At 36.1% G+C, this 25,738-nt stretch overlaps 1 protein-coding gene and 1 pseudogene across 1 annotated transcript in view; both read right to left on the bottom strand.

Annotated features, from left to right (window-relative positions):
* The window catches only part of CD2AP (CD2 associated protein), a 141,265-nt gene that overhangs the window by 75,854 nt on the left and 39,673 nt on the right, over positions 1 to 25,738 (bottom strand). Inside the window, exon 3 of the mRNA XM_037054448.1 lies at positions 5,995 to 6,148. Coding sequence (XP_036910343.1) covers positions 5,995 to 6,148 — 154 coding nt within the window. The remainder of the gene's footprint in view (positions 1 to 5,994; positions 6,149 to 25,738) is intronic.
* LOC118993482 (glycolipid transfer protein-like) lies at positions 17,632 to 19,480 on the bottom strand (annotated as a pseudogene).

Here is a 25,738-nt window from a genome sequence, read left to right as displayed (position 1 = left end):
CCTAATACACAGAAACAAACACAGGGAGGCTGACAAAATAAAGAGACAAAGAAACACGACCCAAATAAAAAAAACAGATCAAAACTCCAGAAAAGGAGCTAAATGAAACAGAGATAAGCAATCTATCAGATGCAGAGTTAAAAACACTGGTTATAAGGATGTTCAAGGAACTACAACACCATAAAAAAGATCTAGTCATAAATGAAGGATACACTAATTATAATAAAGAACAATTTATAGGTAAACAACAAGAGAGCAGATGAAGCCAAGAATCAAAACAGTAATTTGGAACACAAGGGCGCAAAAACAACCAATCAGAACCACAAGAAAAAAAAAAAGAATCCAAACAAATTAGGATAGTATAATCAGCCTCTGGGACAACTTCAAGAGGACCAACTGGTGCCAGAAGGAGAAGAGAAAGAGCAAGGAACTGGGAATCTATTTGAAAAAATAATGAAGGAAAAGCTCCCTAATTTGGTGAAGGAACTAGACATGCAAGTCCAGGAAGCACAGAGTAGCAAACAAGATGGATGTATAGAGGCCCACTGAAACATACATCATAATTAAAAGGCCAAAGGTTAAAGATAAAGAGAGAATCTTAAAAGCAGCAAGAGAAAAGAATTTGGTTAGTAGCCACAGGGGAGTTCCCATAAGACCATCAGTTGATTTCTCAAAAGAAACTTTGCAAGCTAGAAGAGATTGGCAAGAAAAATTCACAGTGATGAAAAGCAGTGATCTATGGCCAGAATCGCTCCATTCAGCAAAGCTATCACTTAGAATTGAAGGGCAGATAAAGAGCTTCCCAGACAAAAAAAAGAGAACAGAGTTCATCATCGCCAAACCATTATTATAAGAAATGTTAAAGAGACTTATTTAAGAAAAAGAAGATCAGGCTCTGGCTGGTGTGACTCAGTGGACTCAGTGCCACACCAGCCTGTGAAATAAAGGGTCACTGGTTCAATCCCCAGTCAGGGCACATGCCTGGGCTGTGGGCCAGGTCTCCTTGTAGGGGCATACTGGAAGCAACCACACATTGATGTTTCTTTCCTTCTCTTTCTCCCTCCCTTCCCCCTCTCTAAAAATAAATAAATGAAATCTTAAAAAAATAAAGAACATTATAAAAAAAGGAAGACCAAAACTCTGAACAATAAAATGGCAATAAATACATTATCTATCAATAATTGAATATAAAAAAACAAAACAAACTAAGTAAACAAGAAGAACAGAGACAGAATTATGGACATGGAGAACATTTTGATGGTTGCCAGATTGGAGGTGGGGGGGTGGGAGTGGGTGAAGAGGTGAGAGGATTAAGAAGTTCCCATAGTTAAAGAATAGCTATGGGAATGTAAAGCACAGTATAGGAAATGGAGTAGCCAAAGAACTTACACACATGACTCATGGACATGAACAATCGTGGGGGGACTGCCTGTGGGAGTGGGGGGTGCTGAGGGAAAGGGGGACAGAGGGCAAAAAATCAGGACAACTGTAATAGCATAATCAATAAAATATCATTAAAAATAAATAAAACAACAAAAAATAAAATAATATTGTCATAGTAGAGTCGTCAGTAAAAAATGCATAATATTAAGTTGATTTTAAAAAACAGCAACTAGTATTTTCTTTTTTAAAATTTACTGATTTTAGAGAGGGATGAAGGAACAGAAACATCAATTTGCTATTCCACTTACTTACACATTCATTTTTTGGATTGCTGTATGTGCTCTGCCCAGGAATCGAACCTACAACCTTAGGGTATCAGGACAGCACTCTAACCAACTAGACTACCCAGCCAGGGCACAACTAGTATTTTCTTACCACAAACAATCCCGGATATAGCTTTTCACATCTAAACAATGTCAAGAAAGTTTTTTTAAAGTCAGTATTTCATAAGTAAAGGTATTAACAAGAGGATAAAGGCAATACAACAAAGGCAGGGACATATTTCACATCTTTTCTGTACTAGTACTAAATTTTTTTCAAACATCTCCACACAACAGATCATTGAAACATATTATCATCATATTACCAATGAGAAAACAGTACTCAAGTTAAATAACCTGTCCAAGACCACACAGCTAAAGAGAGGCAAAACTTAAGCCTTTTACCTTTCCACTATATCATCATGTGCCTCCTCTACAGATTATGGCGCTTTAACACAGCGCTCACGCAGTCTAGTCATGTTGGGTGTCCTTATTCCTTGAAAATGCCCTATACTTGCTTATCTCCATGGGTCTTCCAAACCCCCAATTCTACCTGGAATTCCAAAACCTCCAATGAAAACCATCAAAAGTTAAAAAATACAGGACTTGAGTCATTTGCTACATATATGGTTGAATCTTCTAGACTCTTTTTTACCCTCAGCAATAAAAAATCATAATACTTAGGTCATTAAATGTAAGATTCAAGCTGTTCAAGATACTAACTATATTGTTGAGACATACGGCTTGGTTAAAATACTCAAAATCTTAGAAAATATTATCATTATCACTATTATGAAGGGAAAATCTCATATGACTAGGAAAGTAGTATCATATCAAAAACATACTTTCAACTTAAAAATGTATTTGCATATGTATAAGTATACAGATATACAGATAAAACCAGTATGACAAAATGTTAACAGCTTAGGTGAAGAGTATACCTAGTTCAATGCACAATTATTCATTCAATTTTTCTGTAAAATTTAAAATTTTTCAAAATAAGACAGAAAGTTAGTACACCCTATCCCATTCATTTGAGAGGCTGAAGCTACAGGAATCACTTGAGTAACTTTTCCCGAGTCAGAGTATTTTAACATCAAAGAACACAGCCTGAACTAATATGCTCATTTAAAAAAAAGCTGCAAAGATGGTATTCGAATTTTCATTACTTTCTTCAGTGCTGACTCAAAATCAGCAGGCATACTATTTGCTATCAACTCTTTCCTGGGAATTGAGCTCTATGTAGACTGGCATTCTAGTTAACTCAGTTTTCATATGGCAACATCTTCTTTCTCCACAACTACTAGCAATCAACTAGTGTCAACTTCAATGCATCTTTCACATTCAAAATAATTATTAACTAGATGAAAAATCATTTCTGCAGCATGAGAAAGGCATGTAAAGTTACAAGCACTGATTCCTTCCCTCACATGAGCCAAGAGTAGATTCACATGACTTCCATTTGTCCCCCAGATATAATATTCCACAATGTTATATAGAGTTGTGATGCTCAAAGATATCAATTCTTTACTCTCTAAGTAAAATACTCTACACCATCCCTTACCTTTGTGCATTATTTTACAAGGGTCTCAGCAGTAATGTGACAATTATACCTGTTTTGCTCTTCTATAACTTGAGCAACTTGTAACAGTCAACTTTGTCTTAGAAAAACATTATTCTGTGCTAGCTCTAAAAATACCTGTTTATTTGATCAAAGAAGTTATCACACTTAACTAAGTTTCAATGGCTTCATGACCAGACTTCATAAAAAAAGCAAACTCTTTTTTGGCTCTGGAGACTTAAAAAAAAAAAAAAAGCTAACAAGTACAATTTCCAGATATTTAACATCATATTATCTATTTGAACTTGTCCTTTTTAGTTGTTCATAGAAAACTGAACACATGCAGATTCACTTGTCTTGGCAAGTGAGATTTAAACTGAATATGCAATCTGCACTGTCTATCACTATCAAACCATTTATAATAGTTTTAAGGTTTTTAAGAATACATTTTACTAATAGTACTGGTTAGTAGTACCCACTACTGTTTAACATTGCAACGAACCACTTTTGAAAACGAGTGAGTCCATTTTGTGAATTAAGAATATGATGCAAACAGAAAAAAATGCAGATTAAAAAAGAAAACACATAAGCTTGCTTTTCCTGGAAAAGCAATTTGAAAGCAAAAACAACCTGCATCCTGTTTTAAATGTTAGCACCAAATGACCAATTTAGTCCTTGTGGCACAGGCACTTAAAAGCAAGTTATGAAAGAGCCTTAGGAAAAAACCTAAGCCTCCTGGCAACAACTACATAATGTTTATTCTTACAAGAAAAATAATTATGACAAATGTTCTTGAGGAAGGTAAAAATTTGATGTGCCCTTTCCTATCAGGAGACAAGATAAATAAATATTCATAACTTTGAAACTATTTGTCTAGCCTTAAGAAGAAACTTGTCTCTTTATAGCTCAGTAATGCTAAAGAAAGTGTTAAATAGATTTTACAATAGGCAGAGGTCATAAATAGCCCTTCTCTGGGCCTGTAAATTCTCCTTAGGCACAAAAATTCTACATAGAGCTCCACCTGCAGGATGTGGACATGGTCTGTTATCTCTTCCCCAACCTCCCAACAAACAGAATTTCAGAGTCCAGAACAATTAGATCTACTGATTCACCTTCAGCCAGTGGACTGAAAATAGTATGGGTAATATCTAAATATTGTTTGTACATCGCATTTACTGGGAAACAAAGAACACAGAGAACTCTCTAACTGATCTGTCTCAATGTCATGAAATTTTTTTATGAAAATCAAGTTTTATTTTATGAAAGTAAACAAAGAGTGATAAAACCCAGAAAGTACAGGTTTCCCCAAACTTCACAGACAACAGTATAGAAAGTAACAGGTTGAGATATAAGGATATAAAATTCATACATTTTTTCTTACATTTGTGAAACGTATGTAAACAAAATATCTTTTCTGTAGACTACTTGGTTTAAGGGATTTAAAGACTACAATATGAAAGACACTAATCTAAATGTGGATGAACACTCATTTACTACGTATTAAGTTAAATTGAACACAGCAATCAGTATTCAGTCTCTCAAGGGCCTTCAGGTTTTACTATGTTAAAATGTTGTCTATTTCCATAAATGCTTCAGTTCTTTGTGGATGTTCAATACTGTTTGTTTTTTTTTTTTAAAGAAGGGCCTTTTTTTTTTTTAAAGATTTTATTTATTTATTTATCTTTAGAGGGGAAGGAGAGAGGGAGAGAAACATCAATGTATGGTTGCCTTTTGTGCGTCCCCTGCTGGTAGTTAGCCTGCAAGGAACCGGCCTGCAACCCCAGGCATGTGCCCTGACTGGGAATCGAACCACGATTGTCTGGTTCGCAGGCCCGCGCTCAATCCACTGAGCCACGCCAGCCAGGGCTCAATACTGTTTTTATAATAGTCTTTCTCAAGATGTCAAGCTCTTTGAGAACAGCAATTATTACTTTTTTTTTTTACCAATTTCTCAGCAGCAGTAAAATAAATCTCAAGAGTTTAAATGATCTAAGGTAATGAGATGGACTCCAACTCTGTCTGATATCAAATGTGCTCACTCTCTAGGCTAAACTGTTCTCCTAACATATTTACTGAGTACCGAATACTTAAAATGCACTCTATTGAGCCAATCGCCTTGGAAAACTGAATGTTTATGTTCAGGCGTCTAACTACTAAAGAAATGTACTATTAGCGCTGGCTGGTGTGGCTCAGTGGACTGAGTGCTGTCCTGAGAACCAAAATATTGCCAGTTTGATTCCCAGTCCGGATATATGCCTGGGTTGTGGGCCAGGTCTGCACCAGAGACAACCACACATTGATGTTTCTCTCTCTCTCTTCTCCTTTCTCTAAAAATGAATGAATGAATAAATCTTTAAAAAAATGTACTATCAAAATTCTTTCATCTATCTATACTGATTAAGAATAAGCAGAGATGTATACATCTCATTAAATAAATGGTATTAAAATACATTAAGGCTAAGTGTTAACTATTCTATAAAGAATGTAAAACTATTAAGAAAACAAAGCCTCATATTCTAATTTATAATCCCCACATAGTTGTCAGCAATTCAAGCTATCATATGAAGAATGACTCCATGAGCCAGTAACTCGTAACATAAAAATAAGTGGAAAGTTTCTGCACTCAGCTGCACAAGGTTGAGCTAATTTTTCTTAACATAATTTATGAACAGCTACAAAATGTATTTTTTATTCTGACTTAATCTAATAGTAAAAATATTATTTACATACTCTTTTTAATGTTTTTAATTTGTGGATGTGGCTGAATTCCTCCAGCTGGAAGTCCATAGGTGCTTATTCGTTGTACAAGACTTGCTACATTCCCATGCCTTTCCCGTCTGATGGGCAAATCGTCATCCTTGTATTCTGTCTCTCTCTTAATTTCCTATAAAGGAAGAAATCAGTAAATAGGCAATTTTATATTTTATTAAATTAAATTTTCAAAAACATTTACCAAAACACCAATTATAATTATAATATATTTTATATACTTACAATATACGATTATATTTAATATAATTATATATTATAAAATAATATATCATGTATCATTATATATTCACCAGTTATAATATAAAATAATTATAATATTTATATAATAACATAGTTATTATTATATAAAACACCGATATCAACAGTTTTCAACATTTTCCTCTGTCCACAGAAATTTGAAGAATGCAACACACTTTGGTAACAGTGACTCATTATGAATTTAAGTCTTATCTGAATTGGAGATATAGATACAGAAAAGGAGGCTGAAAGACCATCTCCACCCCCAGTATGCACATTCAACCTGAAGTACATACATGAACAATGACAAACAGTAATTCTAAGTCAGAGGTAGACATACTTTTTCAATAAAGGGTCAAATAGTAAAATATTTTAGGGATCTGTAGGCTGTAGAACCTGTGTTGAAACAATGGACTCTGCCATTTGTAGTGCAGAAACAACTACATACTTAATGAATAAACATAACTATGTACCAACAAAATTCTATTTTTGGACACTAAAATTACAATTTGGTATAATTTCACATGTCACTAAATATTGTTCTTCTTTTGGTTTTCTTCCAACCAGTTATAAAACTCTTAGCTAGCATTCTCAGCTCATGGACATTACAAAAATAGGCAGTGTTCACGTTTGGCCAGTGGAGCCATAGTTTATTTAATGAACCCTGTTCTAAGTTAGAGGCTAACAGAAGATATGCAAACCTTCATGAAAAAAAGTATGAAATTTTATTGGAAGACATAAAATAAGACAAAAGGGAAGTTATGCCATGTTCAGCTTAAAAAGTCAGTATCACAGAGATATCAATTCTCCCTGAAACTGATATAATGATTTAATGCAATTCCAAAAATATCTCACAGATTTGAGAGAGCAATTTAATAAACAGGTTCTAAATATGTTTTAAAAAACAAGGCCAAGAATAGCCAGAATACTCCAGGGAAAAGAAAGTGAGGGGACTTTTTCTTTTTGACTAAAATATAAAGAAAAACAATGTGGAATACTGGTACAAAAACAGACATACTGATAAATGAAACAAAATAAAAAGTCCATAAACAAAAAATTTGTTTTATAATACACAAAAAGAAAAAATTGCATGGTGCTTGCTTGCAAAACTACTAACTACATTTAGGGTGTACAGAATAGAACTGGATTCCTACCTCACATATTTATATTGATATTAATAATTTCTGTTCATTAAAATCAATAATTTAAAAAGTGAATCACTAACCAGAAGATATTTGTCACATAAAAAGTTAACAAAGAATTTCTATCTCCAGGCACTTGAGTCTAGTACAATGTTAAGCAGTTGTTACTCTGCAACTGGTAAGGACTTCAGATAATTGACTCATTTATACTATAGAAAAGGATCTGATGCTTGTTTTTTTAAAATAAACAATATATATTATTTTGCAATCAGAATAAAAGTTGTTCATTTGGAGAAACTACTACATTGGTGGAGAAATGTGAAAAATTATTAAAGTACAAATCATAGAAGAGAAAATACTTTGTAATATAGATAACTTGCTTCATTTTTATGGGTAATGCACTTAAGGAAAATACTTCAATTAGCTATTAAAACATAATGTATCATCATCTGAAAACCTAGTTTCAGACTACACTAAGATTTTTCAAACTAAAACAAACATAAAAGGTATATAAAGATTGGTAGTCTTTTAGTAAAAATTAACTGTGAGCCCTGAGCAGGTGGCTCAGTTGGTTGGAGTCTCATCTTCTACACCAAAAGGTTGTGGGGTTGATCCCCAGTCAGGGCTGCCCCCTCCCTTCCTCCTTCTCCCTCAAAAAAAAAATCAATAAATAAAAATGTAAAATATAAAACAAAATTAAGAAATATATTTAATTATTTGTAATTTTACATTCAGGATTTCCCAAAAAGTGTTATACAGAACTAGAACCTCAAACTTTATAGAGGCGTAAATTAGAAGATAGAGAAAAGTAACATTTTTAAAGAATAAGGAAAGTAAGATTAAATGTTTATTTGGTACCTATATGATGTTTCAGCTTTACTGCATCAACATCAGACTCACACTTAAAACATCAGGCTTCCTTTCCAACCTAACAAAATGGTTAACCCAACTCCTAGAGTTTCTGTTTTACAGAATATTAGTGATATTATATAAGAAATGATATAGCAGAAACTGTAAGTCATCAGATTTTCCTTCTTATTATGATCAAATTAAACTGGATATTCTCGCTCTCTCTCTCTCACACACACACACACACAGTAACTTGAGTGCAAAGTGAAATGACCAACAGAGAAAATCTCCTTAATATGAAATCAATGTGTACCTTTTGAGTGCTGACCTTTCAGAATCATCAAGAAGAATAGCAAAGAAATAATAGGAGGACCATTTTGAAAGTTTCTAAACAACTTCTCTCCTCTCTCAAACAAGCTATTCTCCATGAAACTGCTGTCTCTTTAATTTGGACAAAGAGTCTCCATATTTCAACTGTTCCTCCCTCATTTGTAAAAGGGAAAAGTAGGAAAAGGTGGGGAGAGTTATGTACATTCATTGGCATCCTACTCCTTTCTTCCTCCTATTCCAAGAATGCTAATAAGAGCCAAGTGGAGTGGAAAAATACTAAATAAAGCACTCTTCTCTTAGTCAAATTCCTTCAGCCATATCACACTGATTGAAATGAACTGAAAATAACCCAATAATTTATAATGGTCCCATTTTCACACTAGTTTATTAATTTTTTAAATGCTATTTGTGCTTTCAGTCCTAAAATGAAGGGGTTTTAGGATATGCATGGCAGAAGATGAGGGCTAGTCTACAACACAAAACACCAGGTCTACATGGAAATCCTTCTCTCAAAGCTACTAGACTCCTTGAGGCCACAGATGACAACAACAAGCAGACACTGAGTATGAACTAATAAAAACCAAAACCAAAAGATATCCCAGAAGCCCAGCTTCTGGCAATCGAGATTTTCTGGTTTAAATTATTACAACTTGAGGAGAACTTCTGGACAAGATGGAGGCATAGGTAGACACGGTTCACCTCCTTGCACACTCATAAGAAGGATCACAACTAATCTCAAAACAAAGTACAACCAGAACTGTCAGAAAAACAAACTGTATGGAAGTACGACAACCAAAGATTTTAACAAGAAATATTCACCCAGATAGGTAAGAGGGTCAGAGCCTGGGAGCCAGGGAGGAGAGGACACAGTGTGGTGGTGGTAGCAGCAAGGCAGTGGCAGTGGTGGCAGGTAGAATAGGCAATCCCACATCCACCTGTGGTGTGGTTAAAAACTGGGAGGGACACTTGGGGAGTGAGCTACCCCAGCCCCAGGCTAGACTGTGCAGCACAGGGTTCCAGCGCTAGGAGAAAAAGCCTCATGATTTCTGGCTGTAAAAACCAGTGGAGGTTGGCATGGCAGAAGAAACTGTGGATCTCTCAGTAGGGTCAGTATAAAGGACCTGCACAGCCCTAGAATATACCCAAATCCACATACTCTGGGATACAACACCAGTGCAGCAGCAGCTAGAAGGGCGTCAGTCGTAGGGAAGTGGGGGAAGTGACTAGAAACAAGTGAGAGTCGAGAAAGCAACATTGTTGCCTCTCAGACCCCTCCTCATATACTGCCACAAAGTGGTGAAGTGGGTTGCCTCACTCTGGTGAATACAGGACTCTGCCATTTACAATGTCAACAGGTGCATCAAAATGGGGCCAAAGCAGCTCTACCCAATACACAGATACAAACACAGGGAGGCTGTCAAAGTGAGGAGACAAAGAAATATGGCCCAAATGAAAAGACAGATCAAAACTGCAGAGAAAGAACTAAGCAAAACTGAGATAACCAACCCATCTATGCATAGTTCAAAATACTGATAAGCATCCTTGGAGATCTTATTGAGTAGGGCAAAAACATAAGGAAAGAAATGAAGGCTACACTAAGTGAAATAAAAAAAATAAAGAGAATAAGAAGACTCTAGGATATCCCCAACTGTGCCAACATCCGAATCACAGGGATGCCAAAAGAAGAGGGAGAGCAAGAAACTGAAAACTTATTTGAAAGAAAATAATGGAAGAAAACTTCCTTAATTTGGTGAAGGAAATAGACATGCAAGTGCAGAGTCCCAAACAAGGTGGATATAAAGAAGACCACACCAAGACACATCATAATTAAAATTCCAATGTTAAAGATAAAAACATCAAGGGAAAAGCAGAGAATAACCTACAAAGGAATTCCCATAGGACTATCAGTTGATTTCCAAAAAGAAGCTTTGCAGGCAAAAGGGAACTAGCAAGAAGTATTCAAAGTATTGAAAAGCAAGGACCTACAACCTAGATTACTCTATCCAACACAATTACCATTTAGAATGGAAGGGCAGATAAAGTTCTTTCCAGCTAAGTAAAGCTAAAGGAGTTTATCATCACTAAGCCCTTATTATATGAAATGTAAGGGAAAGGGACTTATTTAAGAAAAAAGATCAAAATTATGAATTATCATCAAAAAAGAGAAAAATTATCATCACTAAGCCCTTATTATATGAAATGTAAAGGAAAGGGACTTATTTAAGAAAAAAAGATCAAAATTATGAACAGCAAAATGACAACAAACATACAACTATCAATAACTGAATCTTTTTAGTTGGAAAAAGACAAAACCAGACTTAGTAAACAACTAGAACAGGAATAGAATTACAGAAATGCAGATTACATGGAGGGTTATCAATGGGGAAGTGGGAGGGGGAAATGGTGGAAAAGGGACAGGAATTAAGAAGCATAATTGGTAAGTGTGGGGGTGACATCTCTCGCAAGTCCCCCTGGGTGCCACGGAAAGTGAATATGGCCATAGACATGACATGATCTGCTTGGGGAGGAGGGGTGGCCATTTTCCCTGCTGGGAAAAAGCTGTGGGCTGGTGGCCAGTTTCTCTGGGGGAAAAGGCCAGCAGCGGCCAATTTCTCCAAAGGGAAAAAGGCCCTGAGCCCCCTGCTCCATAGCCTTTTATTGGGTTGTAATACACAGGAATACAGGGTGGCAAGGATCAAACAGTAGATAACATTTCAAGAAATGTAACATTTCAAGAAATGTTGTCTGAGTTGTTATTTCAAGAAGAAATCTGAGGGCTTCAGAGTCTGTCAGGAACAGAGTTTTAGGGTTTACTGCTTGAACCCTTAACATATGAATGAAAGCACTCTTAGCAGAGCAGATTTCACAGGTTTATCAGGAAGTCTTTGTGATGCCAGATTTTTCCCTAGGACACGGTCTAGCAAGGAGCTGCACCTCTCCCAAAAGGTATTCAGGCTTAAGGGGATTAGAGCCAGGAATTGCTTCTCCCAGAGAACACAGGGATTCCGGTTATCTCAAAGGGGGGGGGGGGGAGTGGGAGGGGTGTGTGTCCATTGATTGAGTCGGCTTAGGTTGCCCCCCACTGTGAGGGGTCTTACTGGTCATTGACTTCCGACCAAGCTGTGGGGGCAGGGAGAGGAAACTGAGGCAGCGTTTGCTACCAGAGACAAGCTTTGTCTCTTGCAGCTTTGCTACCAGAGACAAGCTTTGTCTCTTGCAGCTTGCAGGCCTGCATCAGGTAGGTACAAAATAAACAGGGGGGTCCGGACTGGCATAGCTCAGTGGATTGAGCATGGGCCTACAAACCAAAGGATTGTGGTTCAATTCCCAGTCAGGGTACATGCCTGGGTTGCAGGCCAGTTCTCAGCAGGGGACGCACAGGAGGCAACCATACATTGATATTTCTTTCCCTCTCTCCTTCCCTTCCCCTCTAAAGATAAAACTTAAAAAAAATAAACAGAGGAATGTTAAGAATGGTGTAGTAAATGAAGAAGCCAAAGAACTTGTATACATGACCCAAGGACATGAACTAAGGGTGTAGGGAGGAGGGAACATGGGTACCAGGCAGAGGGGGGCTAAGAGGGAAAAAGCAGGACAACTGTAAAGCATAATCAATAAAATATACTTTAAAAAAAGAAAAAAGCTGTGCCTGTTGTGGTTTAGTTGATTGAGTGCTGGTCTGGGAACCAATAATTCGTGGGTCCAATTCCTAGTCAAGGCACACGCCTGGGTTGTGAGCCAGGTCTCCAGCTGTGTTGAGAGGCAACTGATTGATGTTTCTCTCCCTTTCTTTCTCCCTCCCTTCCCCCTCTCTTAAAATAAATAAAATCTTTTTTAAAATTATGACAACCTGAAATACTTTAGCAGAAACAAAAGATATTAACTCCTTAGGGGGAAATTAGGTTTTAACTTTTCAGGTAAGTCCCAGGTAAACACTAACATAATTTATATCATAATGTCTTGACTTTAAATTTATGGTGTGAAAAATAGGATACAAAGGGGAATGACAGTACAAATAATACAGTTTAAAAATATTTTCTATGGAAAACAATCTATAAAGTATCTACCAAATTCCTAAAAGTGAAATGAGGTTGAGAGAGTGTAAAGAAATGTACTTTTCACAATGGATACTTTCATACTGCTTGAATGTTGTTTCAACATGTATTACTTCAGTGACTTTTAATACAAAATGTGAGGTGCCTCGTTAGCGCAGTAGGTAGCGCGTCAGTCTCATAATGCAAAATGTGGTATGCCCACAAATAATAGTGCTATTAGTCAAATTGTTCTAGGGCATTTAGAGAGATCTTAGTTCTGCGAGCACATATTACTAAATCTAAACCCTTACATATCTTTTCTGGCATTATCTGTATTAAACTATTTCTCTAATTCAGTGAATACACTCTATACAGGATTTATGTTATCAAAAGTAACCCAAGTCACAAAAGAATTGCTCTTTTAGGTTTTACAGCATGTAAATGTTTTACATACTGTTAATGTTTTACAGTAATAGAAAATGCACTACAATGTATCATAAATAACTACATATATAGCTTTTAAATTGTCTATTTTTATTTTAATTCCCAATAAGCAAATAAAAGTTGTCTTCCACTTAGTATTCTGATACCTAGTTATTTTCTCCTCTACTGTGTTTCAAATTAATGACAGTAAATCAAATACCAAATGTTCTTCTCCTGATTTAAAGCTAGCTTCCTGAACTACTGTTCTATTAAAGCTATGAATACTTCTCCTAATACTTGAAAACTGAGGTTTATAATAGTTTTCACACAGTAAAGGATTTAAAAAAATAAAGGTCACACCCTGGCTACTGTGGCTTAGTGGACTGAGTGCTGGCCTGCAAGTCAAAATGTTGCTGGTTTGGTTCTCAGTCTAGGGCACATGCCTGTGTTGCAGTCTGGGTTCCCAGTGGCTGGGGAGTGGTGCACATGAGAGTCAACCATATATTGATGTTTCTCTCCCTCTCTTTTCCCTCTCTTCCTTTCTCTAAAAGCAAATAAATAAAATCTTTAAAAAAATAATAAAGGTCCCATAAAATCAAATGTTATTTTCTTCAATCAAATAATTCTTATCGAAACAGTGGAATGCCAACAGACTTAAAAATGAAATCAATGTTCTTCTAGAAAAAGAATGTTGTAATTTAAAAAAATGACCTAGTCCCTTTCTCAAGTAGCCATGTACATCAGATCATATTATTCCTACTTAATATTAAGATAAATTGTCAAACTGCCTATTAAAGAAAAAGATTCAATAATTAAATCCTTTTCTAAATGTGAAAAAAACTGCTAGAAATTTAGGTCAAAGTAAAGAAACAAAAATCCAAATAATTTTTATTTACTTGTCAGCTTCCTGTAGTATGTGTGAATAACTTTTGTTTCCTTGTTGCTTATATCGAGACATCTAAAACATTTTATCAAGTTCCGAAGACTCTTCAAAAGAGAGAAAAATTTCATTTAAATTTTCAAAACATAATTCACTTACCAATACCTGAGACATCTTCCATGAACATATCCACTTCCTTTTTAAAGCAGTAGAGTAAAACTGCCGCAACAGTAACAGATCTTATAAAAAACTTGTAGCACTACCAACATCATTAAAAAGCCTACAAGAAAGCTGCTTTGAAGCTGGCAGATTAGCAGCCCCAATCAGAAATTACTGTCCTCCTAATAATCTTTAAATATAGCTAACATTTCTGTTAACTTCTTTTGATATGTTATTTCACCGATATCCCTCTGCTTTCCCCATAACTTCTTGTGCTTCAATACTTATAAAACTATTAAATGTGCTTTCTATATTGGTGCCCCTCCCTTTCCCTCTCAACTTCCTCTGACTCACTCAGGTAATCAGACTATGCGCTCTACCATATAAGAAACTCATCAGTGAGCAGAGTTCACTAAGGTTTATCAAATGCCTATAACTAGTTAACTGCACTGTTAGCTATTTTCATGTGTTATCTTAATCTGCAGAGGCAAGTCATAGAAGAAAACAAAGGTATCAAGTACACCTACTACCTTTTTACTGAATGCTAATCTATGTACAGTATTCTTGTGTTAAAGGTAATCAATATTGTATTTTTCTGAATACTGTATAAGAGCTTAAGAAAAAACAAGTATTCCCACACCACTTCTAAAAAAGGAGAAACTCTCCTAGATTGAATTTTTTAGACTGCTAAGGGTGTGCACTACAATCTCTATTTGAGGCATCACCATTTAGAGTTTACTCTTACAGAAAGACAGATGTCCTTTTCCCAATCCCTCCCACTAAGTAAGTACAGTTAAAAACTGGGGACATTACACATTAAGAAAAAAAAAGTAACAGTACTATGAAAAATGAAGGAAAGAAGGTAGCACAAGCTGAAGAGACCAGGTTCCTCTAAACCTGGTTGAGTTCACTAGGTTTTCTTTTACCTCATATATTCCAGACTGAGTACTGGAGAAGCCAGCAACCTAGACAGAAATGTCAATGGGCAGAAAAGGAAAAAAGGTTCAAGAAAAGCCTACTCTGTTTAGCCAAAGGACCAAGAAAAGAGTAGCCTAACAAGACAGAAAGCTCCTAGACAATAACCACTCTACTGAAGTCACAGAAAACAAACAAACAAAAAACCAAACAAACCTATAGTCTCAACCCCACTCATGCCAGTAAAGGCCAGGAAGGGGGCCTAGATTTATACCTGGGCTGTAGCAAGGCACCCTAACTACCACCGCTACCCCAGATCCCCAGCTAGGATGCTGTCAGATGAAGCCAAATGAAGAGCCAGGACTCTCCTCCCAACAAGGCAGGAACCAGCCCTCTCCCTCTACTGGGAGTGCAGGCCACAAGGCAACATTGAGACACATCTGCTTGTACAGCAAGGAGGTATCAATGGAGGCCCACCCAAAATCAACAAGAAACTCCTCCGTCTCCAAGTGTCAAAGGAGACCAAGTGGGGTACTAAACTTGGAGGTAATTCATTTTTCTTTTTTGAGCACAAGTTCTCTCTTTAGTTTAAATCAAGTTAAGATTTCAATCCAAGGTCTTCAACCAATATTCTGATTTTTAAAAATAAATTTTTACCACCAGTGCTTTTACCGTAACTTCAACAAAAATCCTCAGCTTTTAATAATGAGTCCTCATAGATGTCTGCTTTCTCATCTTTTCTTAGTATAGTAACTGAAACAACTGTCCAAAGGCATTTTATTTTAGCCCCCTCATTTTCAGAGAACTACTTTTTCCACTCCAGAGGACTCAATAACAACAAAAAAGATCATTTCCACCAGATCATTTTTCTATAAATAAGACTATTCACAGAAAAAACCCATCACAATCAGTGTTACCCTAAGCAACTAGAGCTTACACAAACCCTAACACACTAAAGCTTTTTTATTGTCTAGTTTTCACCCAGTCAGCCTACTTTTCAATAAATTTGATCTGTTCTAGCACTTCTACCACCACCAAGACAAGATTATTTCCCTAGGGAAACAGGCTAATCAAGCTAACTGCTTTTCCCATATTATCTCATTTTAATAACTTTCTTCTTTATTTTTGTTCTTCCTTAAAACTGCTTTTTTAAAAGGGCATTTAGAAATGTTCTACCTTATTTACCTGTTTTTATTGTTAACATCTGACTTAACGGTATCTGGCATATTACAGGCACTAAAAACCCCCCTAAATATTTGTTGACTAAATGAACAATTTTGCTGATTTTCTTCTCCCGTCTCCCGAGCAAGAAAATAATAGAATGAAATAATAAACTCCATCATATATCTATATGCAAGACATATACACACATGATCAATTTCCTAACAACAATCCAAACAGGTGAGATCTTCCACTTTTACGTACTAAGAAAAGCATGCTCTAAAGTGACGCATCTTTAGGAAAAATACACAGTAGGTAGCATATGGGTATGGGGGAGATGGAGTAAGAGTCAAATAGAGGTTTACATATCCTGACTCCAAAAGCCATGTTCCTTTCACAGGACTATGCTATTTTCTTGACATACCTCTAGTACAGTAGTTGTTCACCACAACCATCACATTGAGCTTATCTTTCTCTGAAGTCTTTGTAAGTTACTGGCCAAATAACTTCAGAGATGTTATCCCAGAACACTCAATTTAAACAATCAGTGCCATTTTCCTTCACACCACCACCCACTTTTTTCTTCAAAAGCATACTCATGGCTATCAAAAATTATGTTCATCTATTTCATTTATTTATTCCCATGTCTGTTTTCTCTTCACTAATAGAATATAAACTCATGAAGAGGGAACTTACCTGTTACTCTCCATTGTATCCCCAGCATCTATAAAAAGTTCTAGAATGTAGAAACCTCAGTATATATTTAAACAAATGAATGGCAAACCAAAATGAATAAAACAATTGAGAGGCATCATAAAGAGGGGATATGCCACCATTTTGCTACTGACCTTACTAAAGAATAGCTCAATAGAAGGCACCAGTGGAGTTTAGTTTATCAGAGATACAGAAGAAACCCATTATCCACATAAAATTGAAAACTCTGCTATAATTACTGCAAGACAATACATGTGTTCGATGAAAACTATGTGCTTCAAAGAAAGCTTACTGAGAAGTATCCCTTATTGATGCTAAAGTTGTTAATCTTATTTGTAATGGATAAAAACATTCATTTTATTCATATTTTTCAGACTATAAGATACACTTCCCCCCAAATTTGGGAGGAAAGGGGGTGCATCTTATAGTCTAAATGTAGCTTACCTGGCTTGTGGGGGAGAGAGGGAGGGCGGGTGGCCTATGTTATTTACGTTATTAAATATTTTACATTTTTTGCTTCAAAAATTTTTCCACTATATTCCTCCTCTAAAACCTAGGTGCAGTGTAAGAAAGAGCAGGGTCTTATATTATTTATGTTACTAAATATTTTACCACATTTTTTGCTTCAAATTTTTTCCCCTATCTTCCTCCTTTAAAACCTATGTGCAGTGTAAGAAAAAGCAGGGTCGTTAATGACAGTGCTGTGAGGCTGTGCTGTGCAATGACAGGAGAATACACATCAGTTTATTCGTTTTTTTTAAATCCACAATACAGGTCCTGTATAAATTTCAAATCAAACTCCTCATGGTCTGTCCTTAAAATACCCAGTACATCATTGTGCCAGATCCTTAGAGGGGTATGTGCTCATTTTTAAAGTGAGCTGTATGACAAGGCTCCCCCAGAGTCATGTTCCACGCATGGAACAAAAGCAAAAAACCATAATTTTTGATTTATTAGCAACATTGACTTTCACTGTACTGAAATGAAGGTATAGTTCAGTCTGGGATGTTGTGAAATTCAAAGGTGATTCAAAAGAAGAGCTGTTATCTATTGCTCCATTAGAATAGAACCCCCGAAAATGACTTTTAAAAAACCAGGGCCAACCCTTGCAGACCCCAGCCATATTCGAGGCTGCTCTGGGAGACAAAGCCAACAACAGCTTCCTAGATTTATTCCGTGGTTTGGGTTTGTCTGTTTCTGTGAGAGTTGAGGGGGAGGAGGGCAGGTGGAGTGAGTGTGCCAACTGCTGCGCATGCCTATGTAGTTAAGCCTGGCATTCATCTTAGTGTACATCTCATAGATGACATCAGTGGTGGTCATATAGTTGACGAGGAAGAGGTGGACCTTGTCCAGGCACCCCTCGTCTTTCATGTTCTGGCCCTTGGAGAACAGTCAGGAAGGTTGGACTTATAGGACGGCACATAAAGGGTTTCCTGCAAGATCCTTTGCATGATTTGGCCCTGGTACTTCTTGAGGACAAGCTTGTATGCCTTGGTGGCACTGAGCCAGATGAAGCTGGGGTGGTTCTTGTCCTGCTGTCACAGATACTCTGGAGGAAGTCCTGGATGAAGTAGAAGCATCTTTTTCAGCTACATCAGTGCCAGCATAACCCGACTTTGGACCCTGGTCCATCCTTCTCCACCTACAGCATGAACTTGGCCAGGTCAGTGTCATATACAGCTTTGATTTCCACAATGTTGTCACTTATGTCTACCTTGATATGCATAAACACTGGGGACCCAAGGCAACCAAAGAAGAGTAGCAGGCAGGACATGCCTTGAGGAAGGGGCCGATCTCAATCTGTTTGTCCACAGGCAGCAACTTCAGCCAGTGCTCAGCCAGCAGCGCCACTTCAAGGTCAAGGCCCACAGTTTAGCCCCAGACAGTGCTGTGGGCATCCACGTCATTCCAAAGCATGTATTCTTTTTCACTGTGTTATGCTAAAATTGAAATTTTGATGGTGGTACTACAGTGAAAGCTACCCTGATACACTGAGCCTTCAAATTCCCTTAACTTGTATAATAAAAAGTTTTCGGCAGAATTTCTAAGGGTGGCAGTCGAAAAACATGAATAAGACTTTGAATGAATCCACTTACAAATAACTTTTCATGAACATTGCAAGCCCTATTTCATTTCCTAAATCTTTTTATTTTTATATTTTTTGCATATTTCCATTCCATTTTAGTCTTAGAAATGCCCTTATGTCAAATGTTTTTCTAAAATCTCAAGTCTAGCTTTGATTTAAAAAGGTTTATTCCCATAAACTGAAATTCGAGGAAACTTTTTTTTTTATTGTTGACTGTTTTGCAGATGTCTTCCATATTCTAACCCTTCACACAGCCCCTACGCTGGCCTTCACCACATTGTTGTCTGTGTCCATGAGCTATACATACATGCATATAATGTTCTTTGGCTTAATCTCTTCCAGACTGGCCTACCCCCCTCACCTCTCAGAGCTGTCAGTCTGCTCCATGCCCCTATGCCTCCATGCCTCTGGTTTTATTTTGTCAGTTTATTTTGTTCATTAGATTCCATATATGAGTGAAATCACGGTATCTGTATTTCTGTGGCTTAGCAAAATTATCTCTAGGTTCATCCATGATGTCACAAAGCATAAGAGTTCCTTCTTTTCCAGCTGTACAGTATTCCATTGTATAAATGCACCACATCATTTTTACCCATTCATCTACTGACGGGCACTTGGGCTGTTTACAGATCTTAGCTATTGTAAATAACACTGCTATGAACACAGGGGAGCAGCTAGTCTTTCTGATTGGTATTACAGGATTCTTGGGATATATTCCCAGAAGTGGGATTGCTGTGTTAAATGGCAGTTCCATTTTTACTATATTTTTTTGGACTATAAGAAGCATCCCCTCCCATTTGAGAGGAATAATGGTTGTTATGCTGCGGTTGAGTTCTGTTTACATTTACATTGGTGAAATATTATGTTATTTATGTTATTCAATATTTTACCACATTTTTGGCTTCAATTTTTTTTCCTCCTCTAAAACCTAGGTGCATCTTATGGTCTGAAAAATATGGTAAATTTGTTTGTTTGTTTGTTTTTTAGGAAACTCCTTATTTTCCACAGTGGTTGCAAATAGTATGCATTCCCACCAGTCACACACTATGGTAGCCTTTTCTCCACATCCTCATCAGCATTTGTTGTTTGTTGATTTATTGATGGTAGCCATTCTGCCAGGTGTGAGGTAATAATTCACTGTACTTTTAATTTGCACCTCTCTGATAATTAGTGACGTTGAACATTTTCTTAACATGTCTATGGGCCATCTATAGGTCCTCCTTGGAGAAGTAGCTATTCAGGTCCTTTGCCCATTTCTAAATTGAATCATTTGTTGAGTTGAGTAAGTTCTTTATGTGATATGGAAGTTACAAGTTAACTCCTAATCAGATAGATCACTGGTGACTATTCCATATAGCAGGTTCCTTTGTCATTTTATTATGGTTCCTTTTTCATTTTATGATGGTTTTCTTTGTTGTGCAAAAGCTTTTTAGTTTGATGTAGTCCTACTTGTTTATTTTTTCCTTTGTTTCCCCTGCCCTAGGAGAAATATTAGCAAATATATTTGCGGATGCAAGATATCTAGGATTTTACTGTGTATGCTATCTTCAAGGGTTTCCATGGTTTCATGACTTACATTTAAGTCTTTTACCCATTTTGAGTTTATTCTTGTATATGGTGTAAGTTGGTAGTCTATTTTTTTTGGCATGTATCAGTCCAATTTTCCCAACGCCATTTATTGAAGAAACTATTTTTACTCCATTGTATGCTCTTGCTTCCTATGTCAAATATTAACTGACCATAAAGGTGTGGGTTGATTTCTGTGTTCTCTATTCTGTTCTCTTGATCTATATGCTTGTTCTTGTGCCAATACCAGGCAATTTTGATTACAATGGCTTTGTAGTATAATTTGATATCTGGTATTGAAGCTCCCAACTTTGTTCTTCATTCTCAAGATTGCTCAAGCTATTTGGGGTCTTTTTTGGTTCCGTATAAATTTTTGCAGTATTTGTTCTAGATCGGTGATATATGCCATTGGCATTTTAATAGAAATTCTGTTGAATCTATAAATTGCTTAGGGTAATAATATAATCATAGTAGGGGAATTTAAAACCCCACTGACATCAATGGATAGATCTTCCAAGGCAAAAAATCAAGAAAACAGTGACCTTAAATGATACACTAGATCAGACAGATTTAATAGATATTTACTGAACATTTCATTCCAAAGAAGCAGAATATACACTATTCTCAAATACACATGGAATATTTTCAAAGATAGATCACATGTTAAGACACAAAATAAGTCTTAACAAATTTAAGAAGACTGAAATCATATCAAGTATCTTCTCAGATCACAATGTCACGACACTAGAAATCAACTACAATTAAAAAGCTCAAAAACATTCTAATACATGGAGGCCAAACAGCATGTTATGCAACAATGAATGGGTTACCAATGAGATCAAGGAAGAAATCAAAAACAACTTGGAAATGAACACACAATCCAAATCTATGGGATAGAATAAAAGAAGTCCTGAAAGGGAATTTCATAGAATTACAGGGCTACCTCAAGATGAAAGAAAAATCTCAAATAAACAATGTAACCTTACACATAAAAGAATCAGAAAAAGAGCACGAAAAGCCTGGAGTAAGTAGAAGGAAGAAAATAATAAAGATCAGAGCAGAAAAAAAAAGGAGAGAGAGACTAAAAAAAGAATACAAAGACCAATGAAATCAAGTGCTGGTTATTTGAAAAGATGAACAGGATTAATGAACCTCACCAAAAACTCAAGACCCACCAAAAAACAGAGAGAGGACCCAAATAAAATCAGAAATGAAAGAGGTAAAGTAACAGTAGACATCACAGAAATACAAAGGATTTTAAGAAAGTACTATGAACAACTATATGCCAATAAATTGTACTACACCTGGGTGAAATACACATATTGAAATGTACAATCTCCAAGAAACATACAATCTTTCAAAACTCAATCAGGAAGAATCAAGTTGGTATAATATCCACAAATCAATAAACGTGATACACCAAATAAACAAAATGATCGATAAAAATCAAATGATATCAAAAGATACAGAAAAAGAATTTTATAAAATCCAGCACCCATTTATAATGAAAACTCTCAGCAAAGTGGGAATAGTGGGATCATACCTCAACACAATAAAGGCCATATATGAAAAACCTACAAGCAACATCATGCTCAACGAGCAAGAACTAAAACTGTTTCTCTTAAGATGAAGAACAAGACAGGGCCCTGGCTGGAGCGCCAGACTGAGAGGTTGCTGATTGGATTCCCAGTCAGGGCACATGCGTGGGTTGCAGCCAGGTCCCTAGTTGGGGGTGTGTGAGAGGCCACCAATGGTATTTCTCTCCCTCTCTTTCTCCCTCCTTTCCTCACTCTCAAAAAATAAATAAAATCTTTAGAAAGAAAAAAAAAGAGGGATGTCCACTGTCACTTCTCTTATTCAACATAGTAGTGGAAGTCCCAGCCACACATATCAGACAATATAAAAGGCATTCGAACTGAAAAGGAGGATGTACAACCATCATTATTCACAGATGACATGGTATTGCACATAGAAAACTCTAAAGCCTCCACCAAAAAACCACTAGATTTAATGAATGAATTCAGCAAGAGCTACACAAAATTAATATCCAGAAATCACTGACACTTGTATACAGCAATAATAAAATCTCAGAAAGAGAAACTAAGAAAACAATCCCATTTACTATTGCAACAAAAAAAGATAAGGTATCTAGGAACAAATTTAACTATGGAAGTAAAAGACCGGTAGTCAGAAAACTACAGGACACTGAAAAAAAAACAAAAAACCATGACACAAACAAGTGGAGGCATATACTATGTTCACAGATTAGAATAATTAACATAAATGTCCACACTACCCAAAGGAATCTATAGTCAACACAGTTTCTATTGAGGATGCATTTTGATTTTTCTTTTTCCAGGGTCATTTCTAAAGGTTACCATGAGAACTTTTACCTGGCTGGTGTAGCTCAGTGGATTGAGTGCGGGCCTGTGAACCACATGATCACAGTTCGATTCCCAGTCAGGGCACATGCCTGGGTTGCAGGCCAGTTCCCAGCAGAGGACTCAAGAGAGGCAACCATACATTGATATTTCTCTCCTTCTCTCCTTCCCTTCCCCTCTAAAGATAAGTAAGTAAAATCTTTTTAAAAAAAGAACTTTTAATTTTGTAATTCTAACATCTTTCAACTTTGCTGATGCTACTGGGGAATTTCGAAGGCTAAGATTCATATCGCTTTGTCCTTACAGTCTTAAAAGCACACCACATACACTATATTTCTCACCTAAAAATAGCCTGACATTTTCCTATCATTGAGCTACTTACTACTTGCCTATTACCAGTACAACTTTAGGCAAGAATTATACATTCCCTAACTTTGAAAAATGTTAGGATAAAGTGAGAAAATACATGCAAAGTATTTGCAAAGTATTAATACAAATAAGAGGTATTATTAGCCTGTTAGCTATCCCTTCATTTCCGTTGTCACAGTAACACTCTGATTTCCATTATTATACTTTACTATATTATACTTTCCCTTCTTTATACTTCATAGAAGAAAAAGTAGTTCCCTTTACTTTCTCTTCTTTAAAATTTTTCCTTCCACTCAGATTGCCTATAAATAATATTCTACATGCACTGTATCACTGGCTTTAATCTACACTTTTGGCCTTAAGTCCCATTACCCACCCCCATATTAAAACTTTCTTTCAGTCAACATAGTCCATCTATTTTACCACAAAATATCTTTTGCTGTTGCAATAGACTACAATGAGTATTCATCCAACTTCTTATCTTTAAAGACCAATCTAAGTGTTATTTTTAACATATTTTCTGAATAATATTTTTCTAAGATTCCTTAACACCCATCATTTTTACCACATATTTGACATTAAGCCATATAACACATTACAATTTATCCTCCTTGTTCCATGCTGTCATCTCCCCCAATAAATTAAGATGAGGGAAATACTCCTCACACACTAACACAAATGCTTCATAGGTAATTACTAAGCATTTATTTATTGGAGTGTTTACTTTGTTTAATATCTCAATTACAAAGCAGCAAGTCCCATAGCATAGTGCCAAATATCAACAAAGACACTGATATTGAATCTCAAAGTTTATAACAACTAATAAGGCATTTGACTCTCTACTTTAGTCCCAAACACTGAAGTTGAAAATGTAGAGAGATCCAATAAACACTTTTCTTCTCAATTTTGACTTAATTCTTAAACACTATAAATCCATGAGGTTAAGGTAAGTTATCTGGTAACTTTTCGTGTGGAAAAAATGAAGTTAGTGCCCAAATCATATGTGAACAAAACAGAAAGCAAGACTGATAAAAGACTCAAATTGAAAATAAAAACTTTAAAATAAACAAAAAAAGAGTATCTTTAAGCCTTCTCTGTTCCCAAGTTATAGTTAGACAAGTCACAAAAAGTGCTTATGAAGATAAAAGACACATAATCAGAAAGACAACAAAGGATTAGCACTTACAATACTACTACAGCATTAAGAACTACAGCAGGTTGAGAAAAAGAGCAAGAACTCATTAGAAAAATGGACAGATCAATGGACACGCCCCAAAATACCATTGATAATGTTCAACTTCTTAATCAAACACTAAAAATACTAGTAGTTATATTAAAAAGTTGGGTTAGGAGCAGACCAGTCTAATCTATGCAACTTTAGAACCTGAGCACTAAAAATGAAAATAAATAACAGTAATTGGAACCTCAGACGATGGACAATAACTTAAGTCTGTCCAAGCAGTCATGACAATGGATTCCTTGGGATCTAGTAAATGCATAAAAATAGCCCTGGCTGGTGTGGTTCAGTGGACTGAGTACTGCCTGCAAAGCAAGGGGTCGCTGGTCCAATTCCCAGTCAGGGCACAGGCGTGGGTTGTCTCCCTCATTCTCCCTCCCTTTCTCTCTAAAAATAAATAAAATAAAATCTTTTAAAAATGCATAAAAATAATAAAGTGGAAATGCTGATTTGTGGATGCTGAGACAGTGCGGACAGAAATGGAGGTGAGCACTGGATGTTAACAGTCCAATAGTACTAAGACTGTAACTTTAAGGAAAATACCCAAGTACTGATAATCATTTAAACAAGCAAACAAACCAACCAACCAACTGACAAGCTGAGAGCCCATGCCTTCTTTGCTAACATTGTAATTCTACACTCTCTATCACAATTCTCCTTACCTAAGAAATAAACTAACAAGACTTTCTCCCCTGAGAACCATCTAGTGTTACAAAATACACTGTAGCAGAAGTGACTATATTAGGTATCCACACTGAAATCTCAGGTAAATCTGTATAAAACTGTATTAGAAGAGATAACATACAAATTCAGAATACAGGTGGTTGGGGGAGACAGAAATAAGAAGGCAACAAAGAAATCAATAGTATCTATAATATCTTATCTCTTTATTATAAAGTAACACTGAAGCAAAAAAAAAGGACAAAATAATGATGTTCTATATTCTATACATTAAGTTCATGCATCCTTGTTCTATATTCTTTATAAATTATTTTTAAATAATGGAAAGATGAGCTAATATTGCAAAGGGACACTGAAATAGACATGTATGCCACAAAACAAATTTAATGTCTATTACAGGCTGCAAAAATGATTTGATTTTTCTATCCAGCTTCCTGCCCAATCTGAGTATCATTGCTCTTTTAGTACAGGTAGCCAGAATAATAACAGGGATATGAATTTTCTATAGAAAACTGGTCCTACCACTCACTCCATAGTC

Source organism: Sturnira hondurensis, unplaced genomic scaffold (genome assembly GCF_014824575.4).
Source record: "Sturnira hondurensis isolate 20B ecotype Veracruz unplaced genomic scaffold, ASM1482457v3 Scaffold0000880, whole genome shotgun sequence".
NCBI lineage: Eukaryota > Metazoa > Chordata > Mammalia > Chiroptera > Phyllostomidae > Sturnira > Sturnira hondurensis.
This window is presented reverse-complemented; position numbering and strand designations above follow the sequence as displayed.